This window comes from Mustelus asterias, unplaced genomic scaffold, assembly GCF_964213995.1.
Source record: "Mustelus asterias unplaced genomic scaffold, sMusAst1.hap1.1 HAP1_SCAFFOLD_201, whole genome shotgun sequence".
In the NCBI taxonomy this organism is placed as follows: domain Eukaryota; kingdom Metazoa; phylum Chordata; class Chondrichthyes; order Carcharhiniformes; family Triakidae; genus Mustelus; species Mustelus asterias.
In genome coordinates, this window is record NW_027590192.1 from 340,275 (window position 1) to 365,469 (window position 25,195).

At 46.2% G+C, this 25,195-nt stretch overlaps 2 protein-coding genes across 5 annotated transcripts in view; one reads left to right on the forward strand and one right to left on the reverse strand.

The window, feature by feature from the left end:
• The window catches only part of LOC144485604 (uncharacterized), a 158,567-nt gene that overhangs the window by 16,929 nt on the left and 116,443 nt on the right, over positions 1-25,195 (reverse strand). Inside the window, exons 4-6 of the mRNA XM_078203703.1 lie at positions 12,850-13,308; positions 7,718-8,486; positions 1,707-1,882 (exon numbers count right to left, since the gene is read on the reverse strand). Coding sequence (XP_078059829.1) covers positions 1,707-1,882; positions 7,718-8,486; positions 12,850-13,308 — 1,404 coding nt within the window. The remainder of the gene's footprint in view (positions 1-1,706; positions 1,883-7,717; positions 8,487-12,849; positions 13,309-25,195) is intronic.
• Positions 1,359-6,096, forward strand: LOC144485633 (uncharacterized). Of its 4 annotated transcripts, XR_013496180.1 has the most exons (3): positions 1,359-1,817; positions 2,962-3,885; positions 4,153-6,096. XR_013496180.1 is itself a non-coding variant. In XM_078203734.1 (2 exons), the coding sequence occupies exon 2, from the start codon at positions 3,319-3,321 to the stop codon at positions 3,805-3,807; it is 489 nt and encodes a 162-aa protein (XP_078059860.1). In that variant the 5' UTR covers positions 1,359-1,817; positions 2,962-3,318; the 3' UTR covers positions 3,808-6,096. The 4 variants fall into 4 exon arrangements, 3 of the variants coding, with proteins under 3 accessions (XP_078059860.1, XP_078059862.1, XP_078059861.1); XM_078203734.1 differs by having other exon boundaries at positions 2,962-6,096; XM_078203736.1 differs by having other exon boundaries at positions 1,359-1,670; positions 2,962-6,096.

Sequence of the window (25,195 nt, forward strand, 5' to 3'; positions counted from 1 at the left end):
CTGTGAGTGAAGACGTTTGTCCTTATTGCCTTCTTGGATTTATTAGTAACTGTCTGGTATTTATGACTCTTTGTTTATTGATTGTTCCTTCTTTTAGACTCTGTCACGAGTGGAAACATTCTCCCCATATTTCCCCTGTCCAAGCCGCTAATAATTTTAAAGACTTCTATCAGATCACTGCTCAACAGGAAAAAACTTCAATCCATTTAATCTTTCCTGAAAGCTGTAATCTCTGTTTACAAAAATAATCAGTCAATGCAGAATAGAAATCACAGAGAGACAAACATTCCTCTTGGAGTTCAGTTTTCTGTGTGCAAATCGTCAATTTGTAACAATGTGTAAAAGCAGTTTTCAAACATCTTTCAGTGTCAGTCCACAATAGAAATGCTGAACAGACAATTCACTTTCCTCCACTCCCAGTTTTCTCCCTCCCTCTCCTTTGTCTGGGTTCAGTTCTCCAGCTCCTGTCTGCAGACTGACAATAAAAACAATGGGTCTTATTGGGGGTGTTGGGGCCTCCAGCGGGTGTTTGTGAATCCTCCCCGCCCACCTCCCAGGGTTTCCTTCCTTCCCAGAGATCAGAGTCCTCATTGATTTGAGGCCAAAGTGTAACCTCTTATTTATTGTCCCCCTCCCCCATCCTCTGATGTGAACCATCCTCCAGTGGCTGAGCCAGGATGGGGCCGTTAACCTGGGCCTGTTCCCGGGAGGGAGAAGCCCCGCAGCTGCAAACCAGGGAGCTGACAATGATTCTGAAGGGTTTGCGGATCCACAAATTGTTTCCAAATCCTCCCTAATGTCCAGCCGCCTGCAGTCCCTGCGGTAAAGCCAGGGCCTGTTTCCTGGGCCAGAAGTTGGTGCTGTTTCCATTCCCACCCTGTGCTCACAATCTCCTCCCGAACACTTCCCAACACCATGACTGACACTGAGCATGCTCAGAGCGCGCACCCACACCACCTGATGTGGAGATGCCGGTGTTGGACTGGGTGAGTCACCTGATGAAGGGGCGGAGCTCCGAAAGCTCCTGATTCCAAATAAACCTGTTAGATGTGAACCTGGTGTTGTGACTTCTTACTGTGCTCACCACACCTGCGCAGTGCGTTTCCAGGCTCCCCAGCGCCTTATCATCTTTGCGCATGCTCCACTCCCAGCCTGGGCCCGCCCCTCATTCACTCCGATTGGTTGGAGGACCAGCCGCTCCCGCTCCGTCCTCCAGCCCCGCCCCTCATTCACTCCGATTGGTTGGAGGATCAACCGCTTCTGGTCCGTCCTCCAGCCCCGCCCCCTCTTCCTATTGGTCCGGAGCTGCCGTCAATCAGTGCCCGGTTATTGTGATGTGGAGCATGCGCAGTGTCATTGCTGTCCTTGGCGCTTGTTTGTCCCGGAGAAGCGGAGTCAGCGTTAGGCGGTGGCTGGGAGGATTTGGAAACACTTTGTGGATCCGCAAACCCTTCAGAATCATTGTCAGCTCCCTGGTTTGCAGCTGCGGGGCTTCTCCCTCCCTCCCGGGAACAGGCCCAGGTTAACGGCCCCATCCTGGTTTGGGAGCTGGAGCATGCGCACTGCCTGCGGCAGACGGTCAGGAGCTCGAGCGTTTTAAATGGAGATTTTTACAAAGATCCAGAGCCCGAAATAAAACCGGAAACATAAATGGAGTTGGCGGGTGGATGGTGAGGCTTTATAAACACCCGGTGTCGGCCACAAACCCTCAATTTGCGAAGCAAATTCCTCGGGCCTTCCGAAGGCTTCAGACATCCGCCATCTCTATAGGGAACCACGGATTGCAAAGCGCATGCGCATCCGCCATCTTTGTTGAGGTAAATTGGAATAACGCATGCGCAGCCACCATACTTCTTGAGGGTGAAACCAAATGAATAACCCACTGGAGACAAAAAAAATCAGACAGTTTGTTATAAAATCAATGTGTTGTTGTAAAACCGGAAGTTAGGGTTACAGCCAACAACAACTTCTATTTATATAACACCATTAATATCAGGGTGGTTAGCACTGCTGCCTCACAGCTCCAGGAACTCAGGTTCAATTCCAGCCTTGGGTCACTGTGCAGAGTTTGCACGTTATCCCTCTGACTGTGGGTTTCCTCTGGATGCTCTGGTTTTCTCCCACCGTCCAAAGATGTGATGCTTAGGGGAATTGGCCATGCTATATTGCCCCTTCGTGTACAAAGATGTGCAGGTAAGGTGGGTTAGAGGTGTAGATCAGGGGTAAAATATTCAGAGTTGGTCCAGACTTGATGGGCCAAATGGTTTCCTTCTGCATGGTAGGAATCCTTGTGCAGTGAAGGTCTAGTCACTAATGGTGGAGTGATTAAAAAATGGAATGTGTAGGAAGCCAGAATCAGAGCAGTGCTAGAGGTGATTCCAGAGATGGGGAGGAACAGGCCTTGGAGTGATTTGTATCAATTAGTTGTAAGGATGCATGAAAAATATGCAACATTTCATTTGGATCTCATAGAATCCCACAGTGCAGAAGGAGGCCATTGGGCCCATCGAATCTGCATTGACCACAATCCCACCCAGGCCCTATCACCGTTACCCCATGCATTTATCCTAGCTAGACCCCCCCCCCCCCCCCACCCCACCCACACACAAACACTCAGGGTTAATTTAGCATTGCCAATCTACTTAATCCGCACCTGTTTGGACAGTGGGAGGAAACTGGTGCACCCGGAGGAAACTCATGCAGACACAGGGAGAACGTGCAAACTCCACACAGACAGTGAACCAAGCTGGGAATCAAACTCGGGTTCCTGGTGCTGTGAGGCAGTAGTGCTAACCACTGTCCCACCGTGCCGCCCTCAGCTCAGGGAGGAGGGAGAGTGTGTGGGACATAGATTTACTGTTTTGGGAAACCAGAGCAGAAAAGTTGTTCCTTAGAAATTAGACTTGTCTGATCAGAATTTCTATCCTGGACTGACAGTAGTTTTGTAAACTCCTTTTGCAGGATATTTGAAGGGGAAAATTTACAGTCCGCAAAATGGAATCAAGTTTCACACCAAGATTTAACAGTTGCTCAATTCACCAGCACCTGAACACCATCAGCCTTTGAATGTGGAGTGCGGGAAAAGATTTCAAACTTCAGTGTGATTGGAAAAGCACCGAGAGAGGGACACACCCGAGTGAGAGTTTTCCAGTGAACTGACTGTGGAAAGAGCTTTAACCAGTTACACATCCTGAAAAAACATCACACCATTCACAGCAATGTGAATCTGTGCATGTGTTCTTTGTGTGGACGAGGCTTCAACTAATCACCCAATATGGAGAGACATGATGATATTGACACGATAGGAAAACCGTGGATATGTGGGGACTGTGGGAAAGCATTCACTTGCCCATCCAAACTGGAAACTCATCGACGCACCCACACTGGGGAGAGACCCTTCACCTGCCCCGTGTGTTGGAAGGAATTTACTCAATCATCCTGCCTAACATTACACCAGCGAGTTCACACGGAGAGAGACCGTACACTTGCTGTGTGTGTGGGAAGGGATTCGTCCAGATGTATAACCTACAGTTACACAGGAGAGTTCACACTGGAGAGAGGCCATTCACCTGCTCCGTGTGTGGGAAGCGATTCATTAATTCATCCAACCTCGTGACACACCAGAGAGTTCACACTGAGGAGAGGCCGTTCAGCTGCACTGACTGTGGAAAGAGCTTCAGACATTCATCCAGCCTCAAAGCACATCAGCGACTTCACACTGGGGAGAGACCATTCACCTGCTCAGAGTGTGGGAAGGGATTCACTACCTCCTCCCACCTGGTAACACACCAGCGACTTCACAAGTGAGTGCAGGGAGTGGATTCTGCTCTACTTGCTGCTGTTAATCACATCCAGGAGTGAGCCACATTCATTCTGACATTTGAGGTTTGTTTCTGCTGATGTTAATAATCCCTGTAAGTGGGCTGCAGGTTAATATTCTCGATCTAGAGCAGATTGTGTTTTTGGGGTTGCAGTTTCCCTTTAAGAACCACTGTCTGTGATCTTTCCCCATCATTCAGGAACTCTCATCACAGATTCTTCACAGTACAGAAAGAGGCCATTCAGCCCATCAAGTCTGCACTTGCTCACTGAAAGAGCCTTATCCCATTCCCCTGCCATACCCCAGTAACCTTGCACACTCTTTCTTTTCAGATAACAATCCAATTCTCTTTTGAGTACCTTGATCAAACCTGCCTCCACTGCTCTCACAGGAAGTTTATTCCAGACTCCAACCACTCACGAGGTGAAAATAATTTTCCTCACATCACTTTGACTCTGTTTTCCCCATTAAGGTAGGTCTGTGCCCTCGAGTTCTTGATGTTCTCTTGGTGGGAACATTTTCTCACTATTTCACCTGCCCAATTCCTCAGGATCTTGAATACCTCTATCAATCTCCTCTCGACCATCTTCAATCAGACAATTAACATTTATTTCTTCGGATGTTAATCTCTAACTGACCTGGAACTTAATATTCTGACATCTGTTAAATAAATCAGCTTTGTTTCAAACACACGGTGTGTTAAATCCTTGATTTCTCCAGGATAAGAGATTAATTGATGTCCTGTTCTTTTCTCCTTTCTAACTCTAGATTATTTCAGTCTCAGACCTTCAATTACACTCATTTAAAAAAATTATTTATTGTTGTCACATGTATTCGCATAAAGTGAAAAGTATTGTTTCTTATCATGGACAAGTCCCAGCTCCCTATACCTTTCAGTGTCTCTCCCAGCCTTGAGATCCAGGGAAGTTTTCAGTATTAAAAATAGAAAATACTGGAAATTATAATCCATACTTTTCCAAGTGTCAGTTGGTCGTTTCCCAGATTATTGGCTTTTCCCCACCGCTGATGTTAAGCTGATTGTTCTGTAATTGCTGTGTTTTTGAACAGGGATGTAACATTTACATTCTCTGTCCTTTGTCACCACTACTCTATAAGGAAGATTGGAAGATTGTGGCCAGAGCTCCACAAGCTCCATGTGAAGGACAGTGTGTGTCAGAGTGCAGCAGTCCCTCAATGTCAGACTGCAGTGTCAGCCTAGATAATGTGCTCAGCTTGATGAGTATTTCCTGTTGTTATTGATGTGGATCATTCAGAAACAATGGACTCTGATGATGTCATCCAGTCCTGCTGTGATGATGTCATGAAGACTATTACATCACAGCAGAGCCTTAGTAGTGAAAAGTTTTGTTCCAGATGGAAGGTGGTGGCCCAATGGTATTATCCCTGGACTTAATCCATAAGCTCAGCTAATGTTCTGGGGACCGGGTTCAAATCCCACCACAGCAAGTGGTGTAATTTGAACAAAGAACAAGAAAAAAGAAAATTATAGCACAGGAACAGGCTCTTTGGCCCTCCAAGCCTGCACTGATTATGCTGCCCGTCTGAACTAAAAAGGCCTCCGGGGACCATATCCCTCTATTCCCATTTTATTCATGCATTTGTCCAGGTGTCCCTTAAAAGTCACTATCATATCTGCTTCCACTACCTCCCCCAGCAGCGAGTTCCAGGCACCTGCCACTCTTTGTAAAAAAAAAACTTGCCTCGTACATTTAATTCAATAAAAATAATTGAATTCAATAAAAAAAATCAGAATTAAGAATCTACTGCTGACCATGAAACCATTGTCAATTGTCAGAAAAAAACCATTTGGTTCAGTAAAGCAAAAAGTAAAGTTTATTTATTAGTCACAAGTAGGCTCACGTTAACAGTGCAGTGAAGTTACTGTGAAAGTCCCCTGGTTGCCACACTCCGGCATTTGTTCGAGTCAATGCACCGGACCAGCATGTCTTTCCGACTGTGGGAGGAAACCGGAGCACCCGGAGGAAACCCACGCAGACATGCAGAGAACATGCAAACTCAACACAGACAGTGACCCAAGCTGGGAATTGAACCCGGGTCCCTGGCGCTATGAGGCAACAGTGTTAACCACTGTGCCACCCCATGAACAAAGAACAAGAACAAAGAACAGTACAGCACAGGAAACAGGCCCTTCGGCCCTCCAAGCCTGTGCCGCTCCTTGGTCCAACTAGACCAATCGTTTGTATCCCTCCATTCCCAGGCTGCTCATGTGACTATCCAAGTAAGTCTTAAACGATGTCAGCGTGCCTGCCTCCACCACCCTACTTGGCAGCGCATTCCAGGCCCCCACCACCCTCTGTGTAAAAAACGTCCTCTGATGTCTGAGTTATACTTCGCCCCTCTCAGCTTGAGCCCGTGACCCCTCGTGATCGTCACCTCCGACCTGGGAAAAAGCTTCTGATCTGGGAAAAAGCTTCCCACTGTTCATCCTATCTATACCCTTCATAATCTTGTATACCTCTATTAGATCTCCCCTCATTCTCCGTCTTTCCAAGGAGAACAACCCCAGTCTACCCAATCTCTCCTCATAGCTAAGACCCTCCATACCAGGCAACATCCTGGTAAACCTTCTCTGCACTCTCTCCAATGCCTCCACGTCCTTCTGGTAGTGCGGCGACCAGAACTGGACGCAGTACTCCAAATGTGGCCTAACCAGCGTTCTATACAGCTGCATCATCAGACTCCAGCTTTTATACTCTATACCCCGTCCTATAAAGCCAAGCATACCATATGCCTTCTTCACCACCTTCTCCACCTGTGTTGCCACCTTCAAGGATTTGTGGACTTGCACACCTAGGTCCCTCTGTGTTTCTATACTCCTGATGACTCTGCCATTTATTGTATAACTCCTCCCTACATTGTTTCTTCCAAAATGCATCACTTCGCATTTATCCGGATTAAACTCCATCTGCCACCTCTCCGCCCAATTTTCCAGCCTATCTATATCCTGCTGTATTGCCCGACAATGCTCTTCGCTATCCGCAATTCCAGCCATCTTCGTGTCATCCGCAAGCTTGCTGATTACACCAGTTACACCTTCTTCCAAATCATTTATATATATCACAAATAGCAGAGGTCCCAGTACAGAGCCCTGCGGAACACCACTGGTCACAGACCTCCAGCCGGAAAAAGACCCTTCGACCACTACCCTCTGTCTCCTGTGGCCAAGCCAGTTCTCCACCCATCTAGCCACTTCTCCTTGTATCCCATGAGCCTTAACCTTCTTAACCAACCTGCCATGTGGGACTTTGTCAAATGCCTTACTGAAATCCATATAGACAACATCCACGGCCCTTCCTTCATCAACCGTTTTTGTCACTTCCTCAAAAAACTCCACCAAATTTGTAAGGCACGACCTGAATGTCCATTTGGGGAAGGAAATCTGCTGTCCTTACCTGTCTGGCCTACATGTGACTCCAGAGGCACAGCAATGTGGTTGACTGTCAACTGCCCTCTGAAATGGCCCAGTGAGCCACTCAGTTCGATGGTAACTGGGGATGGGCAATAAATGCCGGCCATGCAGTGACGCCCATGTCCCACAAATGCATAAAAAATCCTCTCAGTTTAAATTCACACAGACATTCTGTCTCCTTTTGTAATTACCACTCACTTCACCCGTTTAAAAAAATGGACGTCAATGAACATAATTCATTCCTGGATGTGATTTACAGTAAAATCCAGTCACTGATTATTTGTGAACTCGCTGGTGACTCATCAGGGTGGATGAGCGAGTGAATCTCTTCCGACACACGAAGCAGGTGAATGGTCTCTCCCCAGTGTGAATTCGCTGGTGTCTCTGCAGGGTGGCTGATTGAATGAATCCTTTCTCACACTGCAAACAGATGAACGGCTTCTCCCCAGTGTGAACCCGCTGGTGTGCAGTCAGTTGACATAATTGTCTGAACCCAGTCCCGCAGTGAGAGCACCTGAACGGTCTCTCGTCAGTGTGAACAAGCTGATGGCGCATCAGGTCCACGGAACCTTTATAGCATTTCTCACAGTCAGCACATTTAAAAGGTCTCTCGTCAGTGTGAACTTGCTGGTGTTTCAGCAGAGTGGACGAATCGCTGAATCCCTTCCCACATTTGGAGCAGGTGAATGTTCTCTCCCCTGTGTGAACTCGATGGTGTTGTCGAAGCCCTGATGATCGAGTGAATCTCTTCCCACATTTGAAACAGATGAACGGCTTCTCCCCAGTGTGAATTCGCTGATGTGCAGTGAGTTCAGATGATTGTCTGAACCCAGTCTCACAGTGAGAGCATCTGAAGGGTCTCTCGTCAGTGTGAACAAGCTGATGTCGCATTAGGTTCTGAGAACTTTTATAGCACTTCCCACAGTCCAAGCATTTAAATGGTCTCTCATCAGTGTGAACTTGCTGATGTTTCAGCAGAGTGGATGAATCAGTAAATCCCTTCCCACACTTGGAGCAGGTGAATGGCCTCTCCCCAGTGTGAACTCGGTGGTGTTGTTGCAGCCCAGATGATCGAGTGAATCCCTTCCCACACTCGGGACAGGTGAATGGCTTCTGCCCATTATGAACTCGCTGGTGCCTCAACAGGTTGGATGACCAAGTGAATCCCTTCCCACACTCAGGGCAGGTGAATGGTCTTTCCCCAGTGTGACAGGGCTGATGAGTTTCCAGCTCAGACGGGGATCTGAATCCCTGCTCACAGTCCCCAGATTTCCACGGTTTATCTACACTGTGAACGTTGCTGTTTTCTTGCATGTTAAAAACCCGATGATATTCAGATCCTGATGTGATGTTTGGTTTCAGTTTCCCTGACTGCAAATCTTCCCCTTCTAACGCCCTGTGAAACTGATTTAAAACAGAAAAAAGGGAGTGAGAGAGAACTCTCAAAAACAGAAAGGCAGGTTGTGAAATTGAGCTGGTTTTAGCGCCAATTTCCCACCCCCTCCCCGAATCCTTTGATTCCCTGAAAGATCTCTCCAGCTCTGGGCTAGAATTTTCCTCCATTTTAATCCTGGGAAAACTGCAGTTATTGTCACCGCTCTCTGCTACAAATTCCACCCACTGACTCCATCCCTCTCCTCGGAAACTGTCCGAGACTGATCCACAACCATAGCAAAATATTTCACCCAACCTGAGAATCTGACCACAAATCCGCATCATTACCAAGACCAGTTCCACCTCAGTAACATCACCCAACTCCAGTCTCCTCTCAGTTCATCTGCTGCTGAAACCGTCACCCATTCCTTTGTTTTGATTTCATTTATTATTGTCACATGTATTAACATACAGTGAAAAGTATTGTTTCCTGTGTGCTATACAGACAAAGCATACCGTTCATAGAGAAGGAAACGAGACTGTAGTGCTAGTTATAGCTAGGGTGGAAAGAAAGATCAACTTAATGCAACGTAGGTCCATTCAAAAGTCTGATGGCAGGAGGGAAGAAGCTGTCCTCGAGTCGGTTGGTACGTGACCTCAGACTTTTGTATCTTTTTCCTGACGTAAGAAGGTGAAAGACAGAATGTCCGGGGTGCGTGGGGTCCTTGATTATGCCGGCTGCTTTAGCAAGGCAGCAGGAAATGTAGACAGAGTCAATGGATGGGAGGCTGGTTTGAGTGATGGATTGGGCTACATTCACGACCTTCTGTAGTTCTTTGCGGTCTTGGGCAGAGCAGGAGCCATGTCAAGCTGATGCTAATGCTTTCTATGGTGCTTCTGTAAAAGTTGGAGAGAGTCATAGCTAACATGCCAAATTTCATAGAGTCATAGAGGTTTACAGCAAGGAAACAGGCCCTGAGGCCCAACTTGTTCATGCTGCGCTTTTTTTTAAAACCCCCAAGCTAGTCCCAATTGCCCGCATTTGGCCCATATCCCTCTGTACCCATCTTACCCATGTAACCGTCTAAACGTTTTTTAAAAGACAAAATTGTACCCACCTCTACTACTACCTCTGGCAGCTTGTTCCAGACACTTTGCCCCTCTAGATCCTTTTGTATCTCTCCCCTCTCACCTTAAACCTATGCCGTCTAGTTTTAGACTCCCCTACCTTTGGGAAAAGATATTGACTATCCAGCTGATTGATGCCTCTCATTATTTTATAGACCTCTATAAAATCACCCCTCAGTCTTCTATGCTCCAGAGAAAAAAAGTCCCAGTCTATCCAGCCTCTCCTTATAACTCAAACCATCAAGTCCCGGGAGCATCCCAGTAAATCTCTTCTGCAATCTTCTAGTTTAATAATATTCTTTCTATAATAGGGTGACCAGAACTGAACACAGTATTCCAAGTGTGGCCTTACCAATGTCGTGTCCAACTTCAACAACTCCTGTATTCAATGTTCTGACCAATGAAACCAAGCATGCCGAATGCCTTCTTCACCACTCTGTCCTCCTGTGACTCCACTGTCAATGAGCTATGAATCTGTACCTCTGGATCTCTTTGTTCTGTAACTCTCCCCAATGGCCTACCATTAACTGAGTAAGTCCTGCCCTGGTTCAATCGACCAAAATTCAATACCTCGCATTTATCTAAATTAAACTCCATCTGCCATTCGTCAGCTCACTGACCTAATTGATCAAGATCCCGTTGCAATCCGAGATAACCTTCTTCACTGTCCACTATGCCACCAATCTTGGTGTCATCTGCAAACTTACAAACCACGCCTCCTATATTCTCATCCAAATCATTAATATAAATGACAAATAACAGTGGACCCAGCACCGGTACTTGAGGCACTCCGCTGGTCACAGGTCTCCAGTTTGAAAAACAGCCCTTTACAACCACCCTCTGGTTTCTGTCATCAAGCCAATTTTGTATCCATTTAGCTACCTCACCCTGGATCCCGTGAGGTTTTCCTTAGTCTTCTGAGAAAGTAGAGGCGTTGGTGGGCTTTCTTAACTATAGTGTTGGCTTGGGGGGACCAGGACAGGTTGTTAATGATCTGGGCACCTAAAAACATGAAGCTTTCGACCATTTCTACTTCATCCCCGTTGATGTAGACAGGACACGTTCTCCACTATGTTTCCTTAAGTCGATGGCAATCTCCTTCATTTTGTTGACATTGAGGGAGAGATTATTGTTGCCGCACCATTTCACCAGATTCTCTATCTCATTCCTGTACTCTGTCTCGTCATTGTTGGAGATCCGACCCACTACGGTGGTGTCACCAGCAAACTTGAAAATCGAGTTGGAGGGAAATTTGGCCACACAATCATAGGTGTATAAGGAGTATAGTAAGGGCTGAGAACACAGCCTTGTGGGGCATCGGTGTTGAGGATGATCATGGAGGAGGTGTTGTTGCCTATCCTTACTGATTGTGGTCTGTTGGTTAGGAAGTTCAGGATCCAGTTGCAGAGGAAGGTGCCAAGCCCAGGCCACGGAGTTTGGAGATGAGTTTCGTGGGGATAATGATGTTGAAGGCTGAACTGTAGTCAATAAATAGGAGTCTGACATAGGTGTCTTTGTAATCTAGGTGTTCCATGGTTGAGTGCAGGGCCAAGGAATTGGCGTCTGCTGTGGACTTGTTGGGCGGTAGGCGAACTGTATTGGATCCAGGCAGTCCGAGAGGCTGGAATTGATTCGTGCCATGACTAACCTTTCGAAGCACTTCATAATGATGGATGTTAGACCCACCGGATGGAAGTCATTAAGGCACGCTGCTTGGCTTTTCTTTGGTACCGGGATGATGGTCATCTTCTTGAAGCAGATAGGGACCTCAGATTGTTGTAAAGAGAGGTTGATGATGTCTGCGAATACCCCGGCCAGCTGATCCATGCAGGATCTGAGTGCTTGTTACCATTAGACTTAATAATTCTAACACACCCCTGGCCGGTCTCCCTCACTCAACCTGTCTATTAACTTGAGGTCATCACAATTCTGCTGCCCACGTGTTTACTCATTCCAGATCTTGTTCACCCATCACCCCTGTGCTACAAAGGCTCCTGTTTACGAATCAACATTTTAAATTTCTCATCCTTGTTCTCAAGTCCCTCCATGGTTTCACCCCTCCCTATCTCTGTAATCTCCTCTCGCCTCACAACCCTCCAATATCTCTGCATTCCTTTCATTCCGGCTTCCTCAGCATTCACAGTTTTAATCACTCCATCATACGTGTCCGCACTCCCAGTTACCAAGGCCATAATCTTTGGAATTTCCCCCTAAACTGCTCCCCCTCTCTATCATCCTTCCCCCCTTTAAGATACTCATTAAAACTACCTCTTTAACCAAGCCTTTACCCATCCACCCTCATGTCTGCTCACATGACTCTATGTCAAATGTTGCTTTATATCACACCTGAGAAATGCCTCAGAAGTTCCAGTACATGAAAGATGCTGTATAAATACACATTGTAATTATTGATTTGGAGATGTATCACTGTCCCTTCTTCATCACTGGGTGAATAGCCTGTAACTCTTGACCTAAAGGGGAGCACCTTCACCACATGGACTGCAGCTGATCAAGAAGATAAAACATAATCTTCTCCACAGGTAATTGGAGATGGGAAATATTTTCTGTTGGTCTTGTTAGTGAAAAGACAGGGTAGTGGGATGAGCTGATTTCCTTGCAGAGAACCAGCACATGCGTGACTGGTTAGTCATTTTCTGGAGTGCAATAATTCAATGTTTCTGTGGCTTAATGGAAAGGGACCAATTCTGGAGGCCAGGAACTAACTTCTGGAATCAATGCCCACTGCCTCCTATAGAGGTGGCGGCTGCACATGCGTCCTGTTGCCCATTGCCCCCTATAAAGATGGCCACCGCCCTGCTGTCCATTGCCCTCTCTGAACTTCCTCACACCCTGTCACTCTGTGATCCTTGTGAAATCTGAAACCAGGTGTTCGCAACGAGGCTCAAAGAGCATCAGCCCACTGGGGGCAAAGTCATGAGACCGGCCAGTCCAGCAGAAAGAAACCCTCCGCCCCTCCCCATTGACCAACTGTGAGAATGAACAAAATGCAGTCCTGGGTGTAATTGAGAGCAGAAACAATAACAGCAGAATCCAACCCCTGGAATCATTCATGAACTTTTTGGTGTCTCAGCAGCCGGGATGAAACTTTGAATCCCTTCCCACACTGAGAGCAGGTGAACGGCCTCTCCCCAGTGTGAACTCGCTGGTGTCTACGCAGGGTGGATAAATCAGTGAATCCCTTCCCACACTGAGAGCAGGTGAATGGCCTCTCCCCAGTGTGAACTCGCTGGTGTGTCAGCAGGCTGGATAACTGACTGAATCCCTTCTCACACTGAGAGCAGGTGAACGGCCTCTCCCCAGTGTGAACACGCAGGTGCATCTGCAGGTTAGATAATCGACTGAACCCTTTCCCACACTGAGGGCAGGTGAACGGTCTCTCCCCAGTGTGAACTCGCTGGTGTGTCAGCAGGGTGGATAAATCAGTGAATCCCTTCCCACACTGAGAGCAGGTGAACGGCCTCTCCCCAGTGTGAACTCGCTGGTGTGCCTGCAGGCCAGATAACTGACTGAATCCCTTCTCACACTGAGAGCAGGTGAACAGTCTCTCCCCAGTGTGAACTCGCTGGTGTCTCTGCAGGTTGGATAACTGACTGAATCCCTTCTCACACTGAGAGCAGATGAATGGCTTCTCCCCAGTGTGGCTGCGCCGATGAACTTCCAGCTCTGAAGGGGCTCCGTATCTCTTCCCACAGTCCGCACATTTCCATGGTTTCTCCATGGTGCAGGTGTCCTTGCCTCTCTCTTGGGTGGACAATCAGTTGAAGCCTTGTCCACACACAGAACACGGGTACAGTCTCTCCCCGCTGTGAATGGTGTGATATTTATTCAGGCTGTGTAACTGGTTAAAGCTCTTTAGTCAGGGCACTGGAACACTCTCACTCTAGTGTGGCAGTGTGTTGCTGCTTTTCCAGTCACACTGACATTTGAAATCTTTTCAAACTGACAGCCCAGACAACAATTTCTCCTTCAAGATACAAAGGCCGATAATATTCAGGTCCCAAGGAATATGACTGTCAGATCTAGATGTGACGTTTGAGATTTCGGCCTGTGATTCCTCTTTCAGTATCCTGTAAAACAAGTTTACAGAGATCATCAGTGTCAGTGCAGGATAGAAATTCAGAACACACAATTCTAGTTTCTATGGAACATTCTTTCCTCTCTCCAGACTCGAAACATTGGCTCTATTCTCTCTCTATCTGGGGGATAGCGTGGGAAATGATGCTGCGGTAGATCAGCCAATTCTCAATGAATGGTTGAGGCAGTTCGATGGGCTGAATGGCCAACTGCAGCTCCTGTTTCTTATGATTTGTGTGTGGTGGAGAGGAAGCAGTGAGCATGGATCTGTCAATCAGCCTCAATCAGCACCTTCAGGAGAATTGGGAGGGTGAATATTAGATACAGCAGAGTGAGAATGGAGGGAGAGTGTGTGGGATGGAGATTTACAGCTGTTGGGGAATGAGAGAGGAAAGAATGTTCATTAGAATCATAGAATTCCTACATCTTATCAACTGTCCCTGATCCTTCACAATGAATCTCTCTTCTCAAGACACTCTTATCTCTGACTTGTCTGTTCTGCTCGCAGTCTCACAAAGCAGCTGCCTGTGTGTTGATACAAGGGGCCCTGCTCAGCAAGTTTAATGCTCCATGACTGTGTCTTTAATGACTGAATAACTATAGGATTATGGTCAAGTCAGCTAAATCACATAATGCTTTATACTTCGGTTAGTAACTGTCCATTTTGTTAACATAGCACATTTGGATATATAAATACATATAAAAGCAAAATATTGCGGATGCTGGAATCTGAAACAAAAACAGAGAATGCTGGAAAATGTCAGCAGGTCTGACAGCATCTGTGGAGAGAGAATGGAGCCAACATTTAAAGTCTGGATGGCCCTTCATCAGAGTTCTGACAAAGGGTCATCCAGACTCGAATGTTAGTCTATTCTCTCTCTATAAATATATATAGGACAGCTGCCTCAGCCTTGGCCCACTCTAACACATGCACGAAGCAGGGCTGACTATGTGGAAATGCTCAGATTAAAGTTTCCTGCCTTCTCTTCAACAGCGAGTGAAAATGTTTATCGGCTTGCAGACCTTCAAAGGAGTCAGTGTCTGCTATTTCAGCATGAACAGGCTAATCTTCACCGACGTAGGCCCCAGAACATTCTGCTTTTCGGCCTTCATCAGAGGGTGAGCAAGACCAGATTTCTCCATAGCAAATACCAAAGGCGAGATATGGGGATATGCTATGCAAATAAAGGATTAGCAGCAGTCAATTTTTCATCGAATGCGAAAGGGCAAAAAGCTCAGATTTAATTGGCAAATATGTCCGTCAATGAAGGATTAGAAACATTCCTGGTTTCTGATTTGCTGTAATTGACTATTATTGCCAAGTTATTTTTCTGTAACATCAGAACCACTTGCGGGTGGAGTTTAATTTAGACAAATGCGAGGTGATGCATTTTGGTAGATTGAACCAGGGCAGGACTTACTCAGTTAATGGTAGGGCGTTGGGGAGAGTTACAGAACAAAGAGATCTTGGGGTACATGTTCATAGCTCCTTGAAAATTGAGTCACAGATGGACAGAGTGGTGAAGAAGGGATTCGGCATGCTTGGTTTCATCGGTCAGAACACTGAATACAGGAGTTGGAATGTTTTGTTGAAGTTGTACAAGACATTGGTAAGGCCACACTTGGAATACTGTGTGTAATTCTGGTCACCCTATTATAGAAAGGATATTATTAAACTAGAAAGAGTGCAGAAAAGATTTACTAGGATGCGACCAGGACTTGATGGATTGAGTTATAAGGAGAGACTGGATAGACTGGGACTTTTTTCTCTGGAGCGTCGGAGGCTGAGGGTTGATCTTGTAGAGGTCTATAAAACAATGAGGGGCACAGATCAGCTCGATAGTCAATATCTTTCCCCAAAGGTAGGGGAGTCTAAAACTAGAGGGCATAGGTTTAAGGAGAGAGGGGAGAGATACAAAAGTGTCCAGAGGGGCAATTTTTTCACACAGAGGGTGGTGAGTGTCTGGAACAAGCTGCCAGACTTAGGAGTAGAGGCCGGTACAATTTTGTCTTTTAAAAAGCATTTAGATAGTTACATGGGCACAATGGGCATAGAGGGATATGGGCCAAATGCGGGCAATTGGGATTAGCTTAGAAGTTTTTAAAAAAAGGGTGGCATGGACAAGTTGTGATGTGGAGATGCCAGCGTTGGACTGGGGTAAGCACAGTAAGAAGTCTCACAACACCAGGTTAAAGTCCAACAGGTTTATTTGGTAGCAAATACCAGGTATTTGCTACCAAATAAACCTGTTGGACTTTAACCTGGTGTTGTGAGACTTCTTAATGGACAAGTTGGCCAAAGGACCTGTTTCCATGCTGTAAACCTCTATGACTATGACTGTGTAAAAAACTTGCCTCAAACATCTCCATTAAACCTCGCCCCTCACACCTTAAACCTATGCCCCCTAGTAATTGACTCTTCCATCCTGGGAAAAAGCTTCTGACTATCCACTCTGTCCACGCCCCTCATAATCTTGTAGAATTCTATCAGTTCACCCCTCAACCTCCGTTGTTCCAGTGAGAACAAACCAAGTTTCTCCAACCTCTCCTCATAGCTAATGTCCTCCACACCAGGCAACATCCTGGTAAATCTTTTCTGTACCCTCTCCAAAGCCTGCTCCTTTTGAATGGACCTACCTCATATTAAGCTGATCTTTCTCTTCACCCTTTCTGTAACTGAAACACTATATTCTGCACTCTCTCCTTTCCTACTCCCCTATGTACTCTATGAACAGTATGACTTATCTGTATACCGCGCAAGAAACGATACTTTTCACTGTATCCCAGTACATGTGACAATAAATCAAATCAAACCCATTGCTGCATTTCCTTCCTGAAGCCACATTTGTCCAGTGGGGCCTGGCCCCGGGAGAAAGCGCTGCAGCTGCCGTTGTGTTGAGTGTTGAGGCGGCGCCGCTAGTTCCTTATTGGGGGTGTTGAAGCCTCCACTGGGTGTGTGGAGCCTCCCCTCCCACCCACTGCCCCTAACGCTGCCTCCGCTTATCCGCCTCCTTCCCGCCTGAAGATCAGACAAACAAGCGCCTGTCCCTGGACATGAGCCGCACTGCGCATGCCCAACGTCACAATGCCCGGGGACTGATTGACGGCAGCTCTGGACCACTAGGAAAAGGGGGCGGGGCTGGGGGACCGAGCAGGAGCGGCTGGTCCTCCAACCAGAGTGAATAGGGGAGGGGTCTGAAGCATGCGCAGTGTGGGTAATGGCGGTGGACGGACGGTTTTAACTCGGAGCCGAGATCTGTTCAAGGTAGAGAGCGGCGCGCGGAGAGCGATGAATGTGGCGGGTGGGTGGAGAGGCTTCGTAAACATGTTGTTCAACCCAAACTTCGGAAAATAACTTCTCGGGCGCCTTGTTGGTACCAAATTGGAGGCGCAACTTGTCGTGTTGGGCCTGGGCTGACGGCCGCCAATCTGTTGGTGGCAATGTCTATCAGTGCGCATGTGCGGCCGGCATCTTTGTAAGGGGCAATGTGCAGCAGGGTGCGATCGCCATGTTTGTAGGGGGCGCAGGAGTGTCCACCTTTGTGATGTATGGGACCTGAACCCACTGCCGTCCATGTTGTGCAGGTACATCCACCCTGCTGATAGGGAGGGAATTCCAGGATTTTGACCCAGCGACTGTGAAGGAACGGCGATATATTTCCAAAATGTGGAGATGCCAGTGTTGGATTGGGGTAAACACAATAAGTCTCACAACACCAAGTTAAAGTCCAACAGGTTTATTTGGTAACAAAAGCCACTAGCTTTCGCAGTGCTGCTCCTTCATCAGGTAAGTGGGAGTTCTGTTCACAAACAGGGCATATAAAGACACAATTTACAAAATAATGGTTGGAATGCGAGTCTTTACAGGTAATCAAGTCTTAAAGGTACAGACAATGTGAGTGGAGAGAGGGCTAAGCACAGGTTCAAGAGATATGTATTGTCTCCAGCCAGGACAGTTAGTCCTCTTGTGTGCGAACTTGGCTATCAGTCTCTGCTCAGCGACTCTGTGTTGTCGTGTGTCGTGAAGGCCGCCTTGGGGAACGCTTACCAAGCGTTGGAGAATGCTTGGTAAGTTCCACACACATGAGGACGGCCTCAACCGGGATCTTGGGTTCATGTCACACTATCTGTAACCCCCACGACTTACCTGGGCTTGCAAAATCACACTAACTGTCCTGTCTGGAGACAATACACATCTCTTTAACCTGTGCTTAACGCTCTCTCCACTCACATTGTCTGTACCTTTGAGACTTGATTACCTGTAAAGACTTGCATTCCAACCGTTATTTTGTAAATTGAGTTTGTGTCTTTATATGCCCTGTTTGTGAACACATCTCCCACTCACCTGACGAAGGAGCAGCGAGCGCTCCGAAAGCTAGTGGCTTTTGCTACCAAATAAACCTGTTGGACTTTAACCTGGTGTTGTGAGACTTTTTACAGGGAGGTCCCAGAGGATTGGAGAATAGCCAATGTTGTTCCTTTGTCTAAGAAGGGTAGCAAGAATAATCAGGTAATTACAGGCCAGTGAGCCTTGCTTCAGTGATAGGGAAATTATTGGGCAGTATTCTTCGAGACAGGATTTACTCCCACTTGGAAATAAGTGGATGTATTAGTGAGAGGCAACATGGTTTTGTGAAGGGGAGGTCATGTCTCACTAACTTGATCGAGTTTTTGGAGGAAGTGACGAAGATGGTTGATGAGGGTAGGGCAGTGGATGTTGTCCACATGGACTTCAGTAAGGCCTTTGACAAGGTCCCTCATGGCAGACTTGTGCAGAAGGTGAAGTCGCATGGGATCAGAGGTGAGCTGGCAAGATGGATACAAAACTGGCTTGGTCAAAGAAGACAGAGGGTAGCAGTGGAAGAGTGCGTTTCTGAATGGAGGGCTGTGACCAGTGGCGTTCCTCAGGGATCAGTGCTGGGACCTTTGCTGTTTGTAATATATATCAATGATTTGGAGGAAAATGTAACTGGTTTGATAAGTTTGCGGTCGACACAAAGGTTGGTGGAATTGCGGATAGTGATGAGGACCATCAGGGGATACAGCAGGATATACATCGGTTGGAGACTTGGGCAGAGAGATGGCAGGTGGAGTTTAATCTGGACAAATGTGAGGTAATGCATTTTGGAAGGTCTAATAAAGACAGGAAATATACAATAAATGGCAGAAACCGTAAGAGTATTGCTAGGCAGAGAGATCTGGGTGTACAGGTACACAGGTCACTGAAAGTGGCAATGCAGGTGGAGAAAGTAGTCAAGAAGGCACAGGGCATGCTTGCCTTCATCGGCTGGGGTGTTGAGTTTAAAAATTGGCAAGTCATGTTGCAGCTTTATAGAACCTTAGTTACACCGCACTTGAAATCTAGTGTTCAATTCTGGTCGCCACGCTACCAGAAAGATGTGGCAGCTTTGGAGAGGGTACAGAAAAGATTTACCAGGATGTTGCCTGGTATGGAGGGCATTAGCTATGAGGAGAGGTTGGAGAAACTTGGTTTGTTCTCACTGGAAAGACAGAGGTTGAGGGGCGATCTGATAGAAGTCTACAAGATTAGTAGGGGCATTGACAGAGTGGATAGTTAGTTTCCCAGGGTGGAAGAGTCAAATTACTCGGGAGCATAGGTTTAAGGTGCGAGGGGCAAGGTTTAAAGGAGATGTACGAGGCAAGTTCTTTTACTCAGAGGGTGGTGGGTGCCTGGAACTCGCTGCCAGGGGAGATAGTGGAAGCAGATACGATAGTGACTTTTAAGGGGCATCTGGACAAATACATGAATAGGATGGGAAGAGAGGGATATGACCCCCAGAAGGGTAGGGGGTTTTAGTTCAGTGAGGCAACATGGTCGGTGCAGGCTTGGAGGGCTGAGGCGCCTATTCCTGTGCTGTAATTTTCTTTGTTGCTTATTTAGAAGTGCATTTGCGATACCAAGACATGCAAGGCAACGGTCCAAGTTCTGGGAAATGGGATTAGAATAGTTTGATGATTTGTCTTTGACCAGCATAGAAATGATGGGTCGAATGGCCTTTTTCTGTGTTGTATAACTCTATGACTAACAGGAAGAAGAGAGTTGGCATAAAGAGGAATTTTTCTAGTTGGCTGGATGTGATGAGCGGTGTGCCACTGGGTTCAATGCTGGAATCTTTTTACCATTTATTTCAATGACTTGGATGAAGGTACTGAATGTATGGTTGCTAAATTTGCTGATGATATAAAATAATTAGTAAAATAAGTTGTGAAGAGGATGTGAGGAGGCTACAAAGGGACATAGGTTAAGTGAGTGGGCAAAGAACTGGCAAATGTAGTATAATGTGGGTAAATGCGAAATTGTCCATTTTGGCAGGAAGTATAAATACAAAGAATATTGTCTAAACAGTGAGAGATTTAGAGGGATCTGGGTGTCCTTGTGCATGAATCAGAAAAGGCAGGTACAGCAAGTAATCAGGAAAGTTAATAGAATGTTATTGTTTATTGTGAGGAGAATTAATTACAAAAGAAGGGATGTTATTCTTCGGTTATACAGAACACTGGTGAGGTCACACCTGGAGTATTATTGGTCTCCTTATTTAAGAAAGGATGTAAATGCGTAAGAAATGGTTCGGAGAAGGTCCACTGGACTAATAGATGGTGAAAGGGTTAAAAATCATTCAATGCAGCAAAGTTCCTGGGAAACTGCTGGAGCTGCAAGGCACAGCTGCACAAACAATAGACAAGGGGGCTTTGATAGGCCACAAGAGGCTGTAACTACAACATCACTGCTTTCAGATAACAGCCCAAGACTGCAGTGTTTTGATAGAAGTCATATGTCAGCACTCAGGGTGCCAGATCGTCAAGGACCATAGACATGTGTTTATTGATGATGTAGCTATGTGTACGTGCCCTGTTGATAATTGGATATTTCAATTAGGCAAGGGGAGAGTTGCTGTAATTGGTTAAACATCACTGTGGGAAACAAATGAAGTAATCAGAACTATTAGTTGTGATTGGATAGTGAGTACCTTTAAATCAGTGTACAATTTCAATCTGTGTATGTTAATTACCTGTAGTTGATCCTAAAGGTATGATTGCAATAGTATTCCTTTGTTCTGGCAGTCTGTCGCCATGTGTGTGGAAACCAGTTTGCCCTGCTTTAACTTGAATAAAGGGCAATTTTAGACTCCGAAAATCTTCATTTGGTCTCTTGGGGGAGCCAAGAGCTGGATAGCTTATGAAATTCACTAGCATGGAGAAAAGGCAGGAGAATGGCACTATGCCTTAATGCTCACTTGGGGAGCAGACACAGACATGATGGGCCAAATGGCCTTCTGTGCCAAACGTCTGTGAAATTCAGGTCCTGATGAAATGAGTGACTGTCAGATGTTTGATCTGAGTTTTCTATCAGTAAATCCTCCCCTTCTAATCCCCTGTAAAAAGAGTTGACAGTGTCAGTGTCACTATCAGTGCAGGATAGAAATTCAGAATAGACAATTCCAGTTTCTCTGGAACATTCTTTCCTCTCGTTTCCCCAAACTTGTGATTAAATCAAACTAATCAGCAACAAACCCCCGATAGAATCTCCCTCTCCAGGGTCACCTGGGCACCGACAAGACCACAGAAGATCTGTCAGAGTGACCCCCGCCACCCCCTTCAGCCCCACCCATCCTGGATTACTGTTCTAACCAGGGTCTAGAGCAGGTCCAGGAGAAGATCCTCCCACTGACCCATCCCCTCCACACTTTACAGCCTTCTGGACCCAACATTCAGTCCAACAGTTTCAGAGAGTAAACTCTCAGCCCGTTCTGTTTCTTTTTCTTTGATTGTTTCATTTTTCTTTCTTTCAGTCGGCAGCCCCCCTGCTCCAGACACAGCTTCTGTTTCTCTCTTTCTTCTCTCGCTCCATCTCCATTCCCTTTGGCTCTTTGGGGGTGATTCACTTTTCTCTCATTCAATCTCTCCTGTCTTCCACCCTCTCACAGACCTTCCTTTAGTCCCTGTCCCTGTCCCACCCGCCCCTTTCTCCAAACCTGTTACATTTCTGGCTTTCCCCAGTTCACAGGAAAGGTCACAGACCTGAAATGTTAACTCTGTTTCTCTCTCTGCACAGATGCTGCCGAACCTGCTGAGTTTTGTTCCAGCATTTTCAGTTTTTAAGGATTTCACCAGAATCACCAAATAGTTTTGATGCAGGAGGCCATTTGGCCCATCATGTGTGCACCAGCTCTCCGAATGAACAACTCGCCGAATTCCATTCTCCCGCCTTCTCCCTGTAATCCTGCACATTCTTCCTTTTCAGATAACATAGAAACTAGAAGCAGGAGTAGACCATTCAGCCTTTCGAACCTACTGTGCCATTCAATTTGATCATGGCTGATCATCGAATTCAATATCCTGATCTAACCTCCCCACCCCCCATCCCTTGATGCCTTTGGCCCCGAGAGCTATATCTAATTTCTTCTTGAAATCAGACAACATTTTGGCCTCAACTACATTCTGTGATCAGGAATTCCACACATTCACCACCCTCTGGGTGAAGAAATTTCTCCTCACCTCAGTCCGAAAAGGTTTACCCCTTATCCTCAAACTACGACCCCTAGGTTTGGACTCCCCCACAATTGGGAACATTCTTAATTCCCTTTTGAATGCATCAACTGAACCTGCCTCCATCACACTCTCAGGCCGTGCATTCCAAACCCTAATCTGGGATTCGCTCAGTCATACTGTCTCACTGAACATCAACTTGTTCACACTGAAAAGAGTTATTTTAAATGATCTGAATGTGAGAAGAAAGTTAAAGCAGATGTGAAGTGCTGAAACACCAATTAATTGACACTGCAGAGGTCATTCACTGGCTCCATGTGTGGGAAGGTATTCGTCCATTCTTCTAATCTGTGTTGACAGCAGCAAGTTCACAAGTGACTGCAGAGATTGGCTTCAGCTGTCACTGCTGCTTTTAATCATATCCAGGATTGAACCATGTTTGTTCAGAGAGTCAAATTTTCTTTCTGATGCGAATCACCACGTTAACTTTGCTACAGTTTAATATTTTGAATAAATGTGAAATAATCCAGCTTTGTTTTGAGACATTGGTGTAGATTTTGTCTTTCCATCCTGAGTGTTTATCACCTGTCTGGAGCTCAGAAAGACAATCTGCGCGGGGATCGCATGGCAAGAACAGAACTTCAGCCTGGACACAGTCCAGGATCATGACTACCATCCACATCTTGGCCCTGTTGATAAAATCAGGGTCACTGTTTGCGGAGTCTGCATGTTCTCCCCTTTTCTGCTTGGGTTTCCTCCGGGTGCTCCGGTTTCCTCCCACAGTCCAAAAAGATGTGCTGGTTAGGTGCATTGGCCATGCTAAATTCTCCCTTAGTGTACCCGAACAGGCGGTGGAGTGTGGTGATTAGGGGATTTTCACAGTAACTTCATTGCGTTTATTCTCCATCCAGTTACCTGACCTTTTCACTGGCCTTCATGGTGTGTTTCCTTCCCTCATTTCCAATTTGCTAAGATAAGTTTTGCTTTTCCCCAATCTATCTGGAACATCAAATGTACCTTTCCAATTTGCCACCTGGCCTCATTTTATAACAATGTTTTTAACATTACTTCATTTCACATTGAACAGTTAGTGTACTGTGTGGGAGTTTCTCCCTGGAGGTGTTGAGATGGGCAGGATCCATCTTTTCCACTGTCTGTAGCAGGGAGGATGTGAAGATTTGTTGGAGATTCTGAAGAAACTGGCCATGAGTCTGTAGAGTAATGATGGGGTGTGGAAGCCTGGTGAGATACACAACCTGGATATAATATCGAGGACTCAAAACAGAAATTGACCATGCTATGATCCAACAACAATGTATGTAATCCATGTAACTAAAAAAGGTTTTAACCATCTTTGTGATACACATCACATCCTTGTGATAGAAAACCTCATCATGTAGGATGGATGAGTTCTTACTTGCTGTGAGGGATGAGGGAAAGGCTTTCCTATGGTGTGTGGTATCTTTGGCCATACTCGCGTCAGGGTCAGAAGGAAAAAACTTGAAAAACTCTCCATTGTTCCAGAAGATAGCAGTATTTTCATACCTACACTGCAGAAGGAGGCCATTTAACTCATTGAACCTGCACCAAAACCAGTCCGGTTTAACTGGAATCTGTCGTACTGGTGCCAACGATTGTGTTTTGGGTGGATCCTATGGAATCTCCTTTAGAGCAGCTTTCCTGCTGAGTCAGTTTGTCTAGTTATTACCATCACCCTCTTCACTAACTCCTGCTGCTGATGTACCTTCATCTTACAAATCGCAATTTGTCCTGGACACTTACCAGCAATATCCCCATGCATTCTGAGCTTGGATTGATGAGTGAATGATTTCCTTTCTACTGTGGAGAAGCCATATTTATTTTGCCAGAGAGATTTTCATAGAGAGAATTACAACCGAATATCTGATGATTCTATTATTAATGGTTTGAAAGGCTGTGATGACAATGCCCTCAGATTTCTGTGTTAACTGTTGTGGCGGATTTTTAGTAATCATACTACTGTCATGGGGAATCAAGTCTCACAACACCAAGTTAAAGTCCAACAGGTTTATTTGGAATCATGAGCTTTTGGAGTGCTGCTCCTTCATCACTCACCTGATGAAGGAGCAGCACTCTGGAAGCTCATGATTCCAAATAAACCTGTTGGACTTTAACCCGGTAGTGTGAGACTTTTTACTGTGCCCACCCCAGTCCAATGCCAGCATCTCCACATCATAGGGCATCAAGTAATAGTAAGCATCACAAATAAAGTAGTAATGACAGAGGAACTACTCATTCTGATTTTTGAACCCAGCCAGTGTCTGCATCTTCTGAGAATGAGAGTCAGGGGAACTAGAAGGAAAAAACTTGAAAAACTCTCCATTGTTCCAGAAGATAGCAGTATTTTCATACCTACACTGCAAAAGGAGGCCATTTAACTCATTGAACCTGCACCGACACCAATCCCAGCCAGGTCCTGTAGGGTGGTGGAGGCAGACACGCTGACATCGTTTAAGACTTACCTGGATAGTCACATGAGCCTGGGAATGGAGGGATACAAACGATTGGTCCAGTTGGACCAAGGAGCGGCATGGGCTTGGAGGGCCGAAGGGCCTGTTTCCTGTACTGTACTGTTCTTTGTTGTTCTTTGTCTTACCCTGTGCACATTACAACTTCTGGTCCCCTGATACTATAGGGCAATTTAGCAGGGCCAATCAGCCTAACCCACACATCTTTGGAGTGTGGGAGGAAACCGGACGAAACCCACGCAGACACAGGGAAAGCGTGCAAATTCCATACGGACAGTGACACGAGGCCGGAATTGAACCCGGGTGCCTGGT

Bases quoted from the DNA above. Each gene is read 5' to 3' on its own strand.
- LOC144485633 (XM_078203734.1), top strand. From the start codon at position 3,319: ATGTGGGGACTGTGGGAAAGCATTCACTTGCCCATCCAAACTGGAAAC.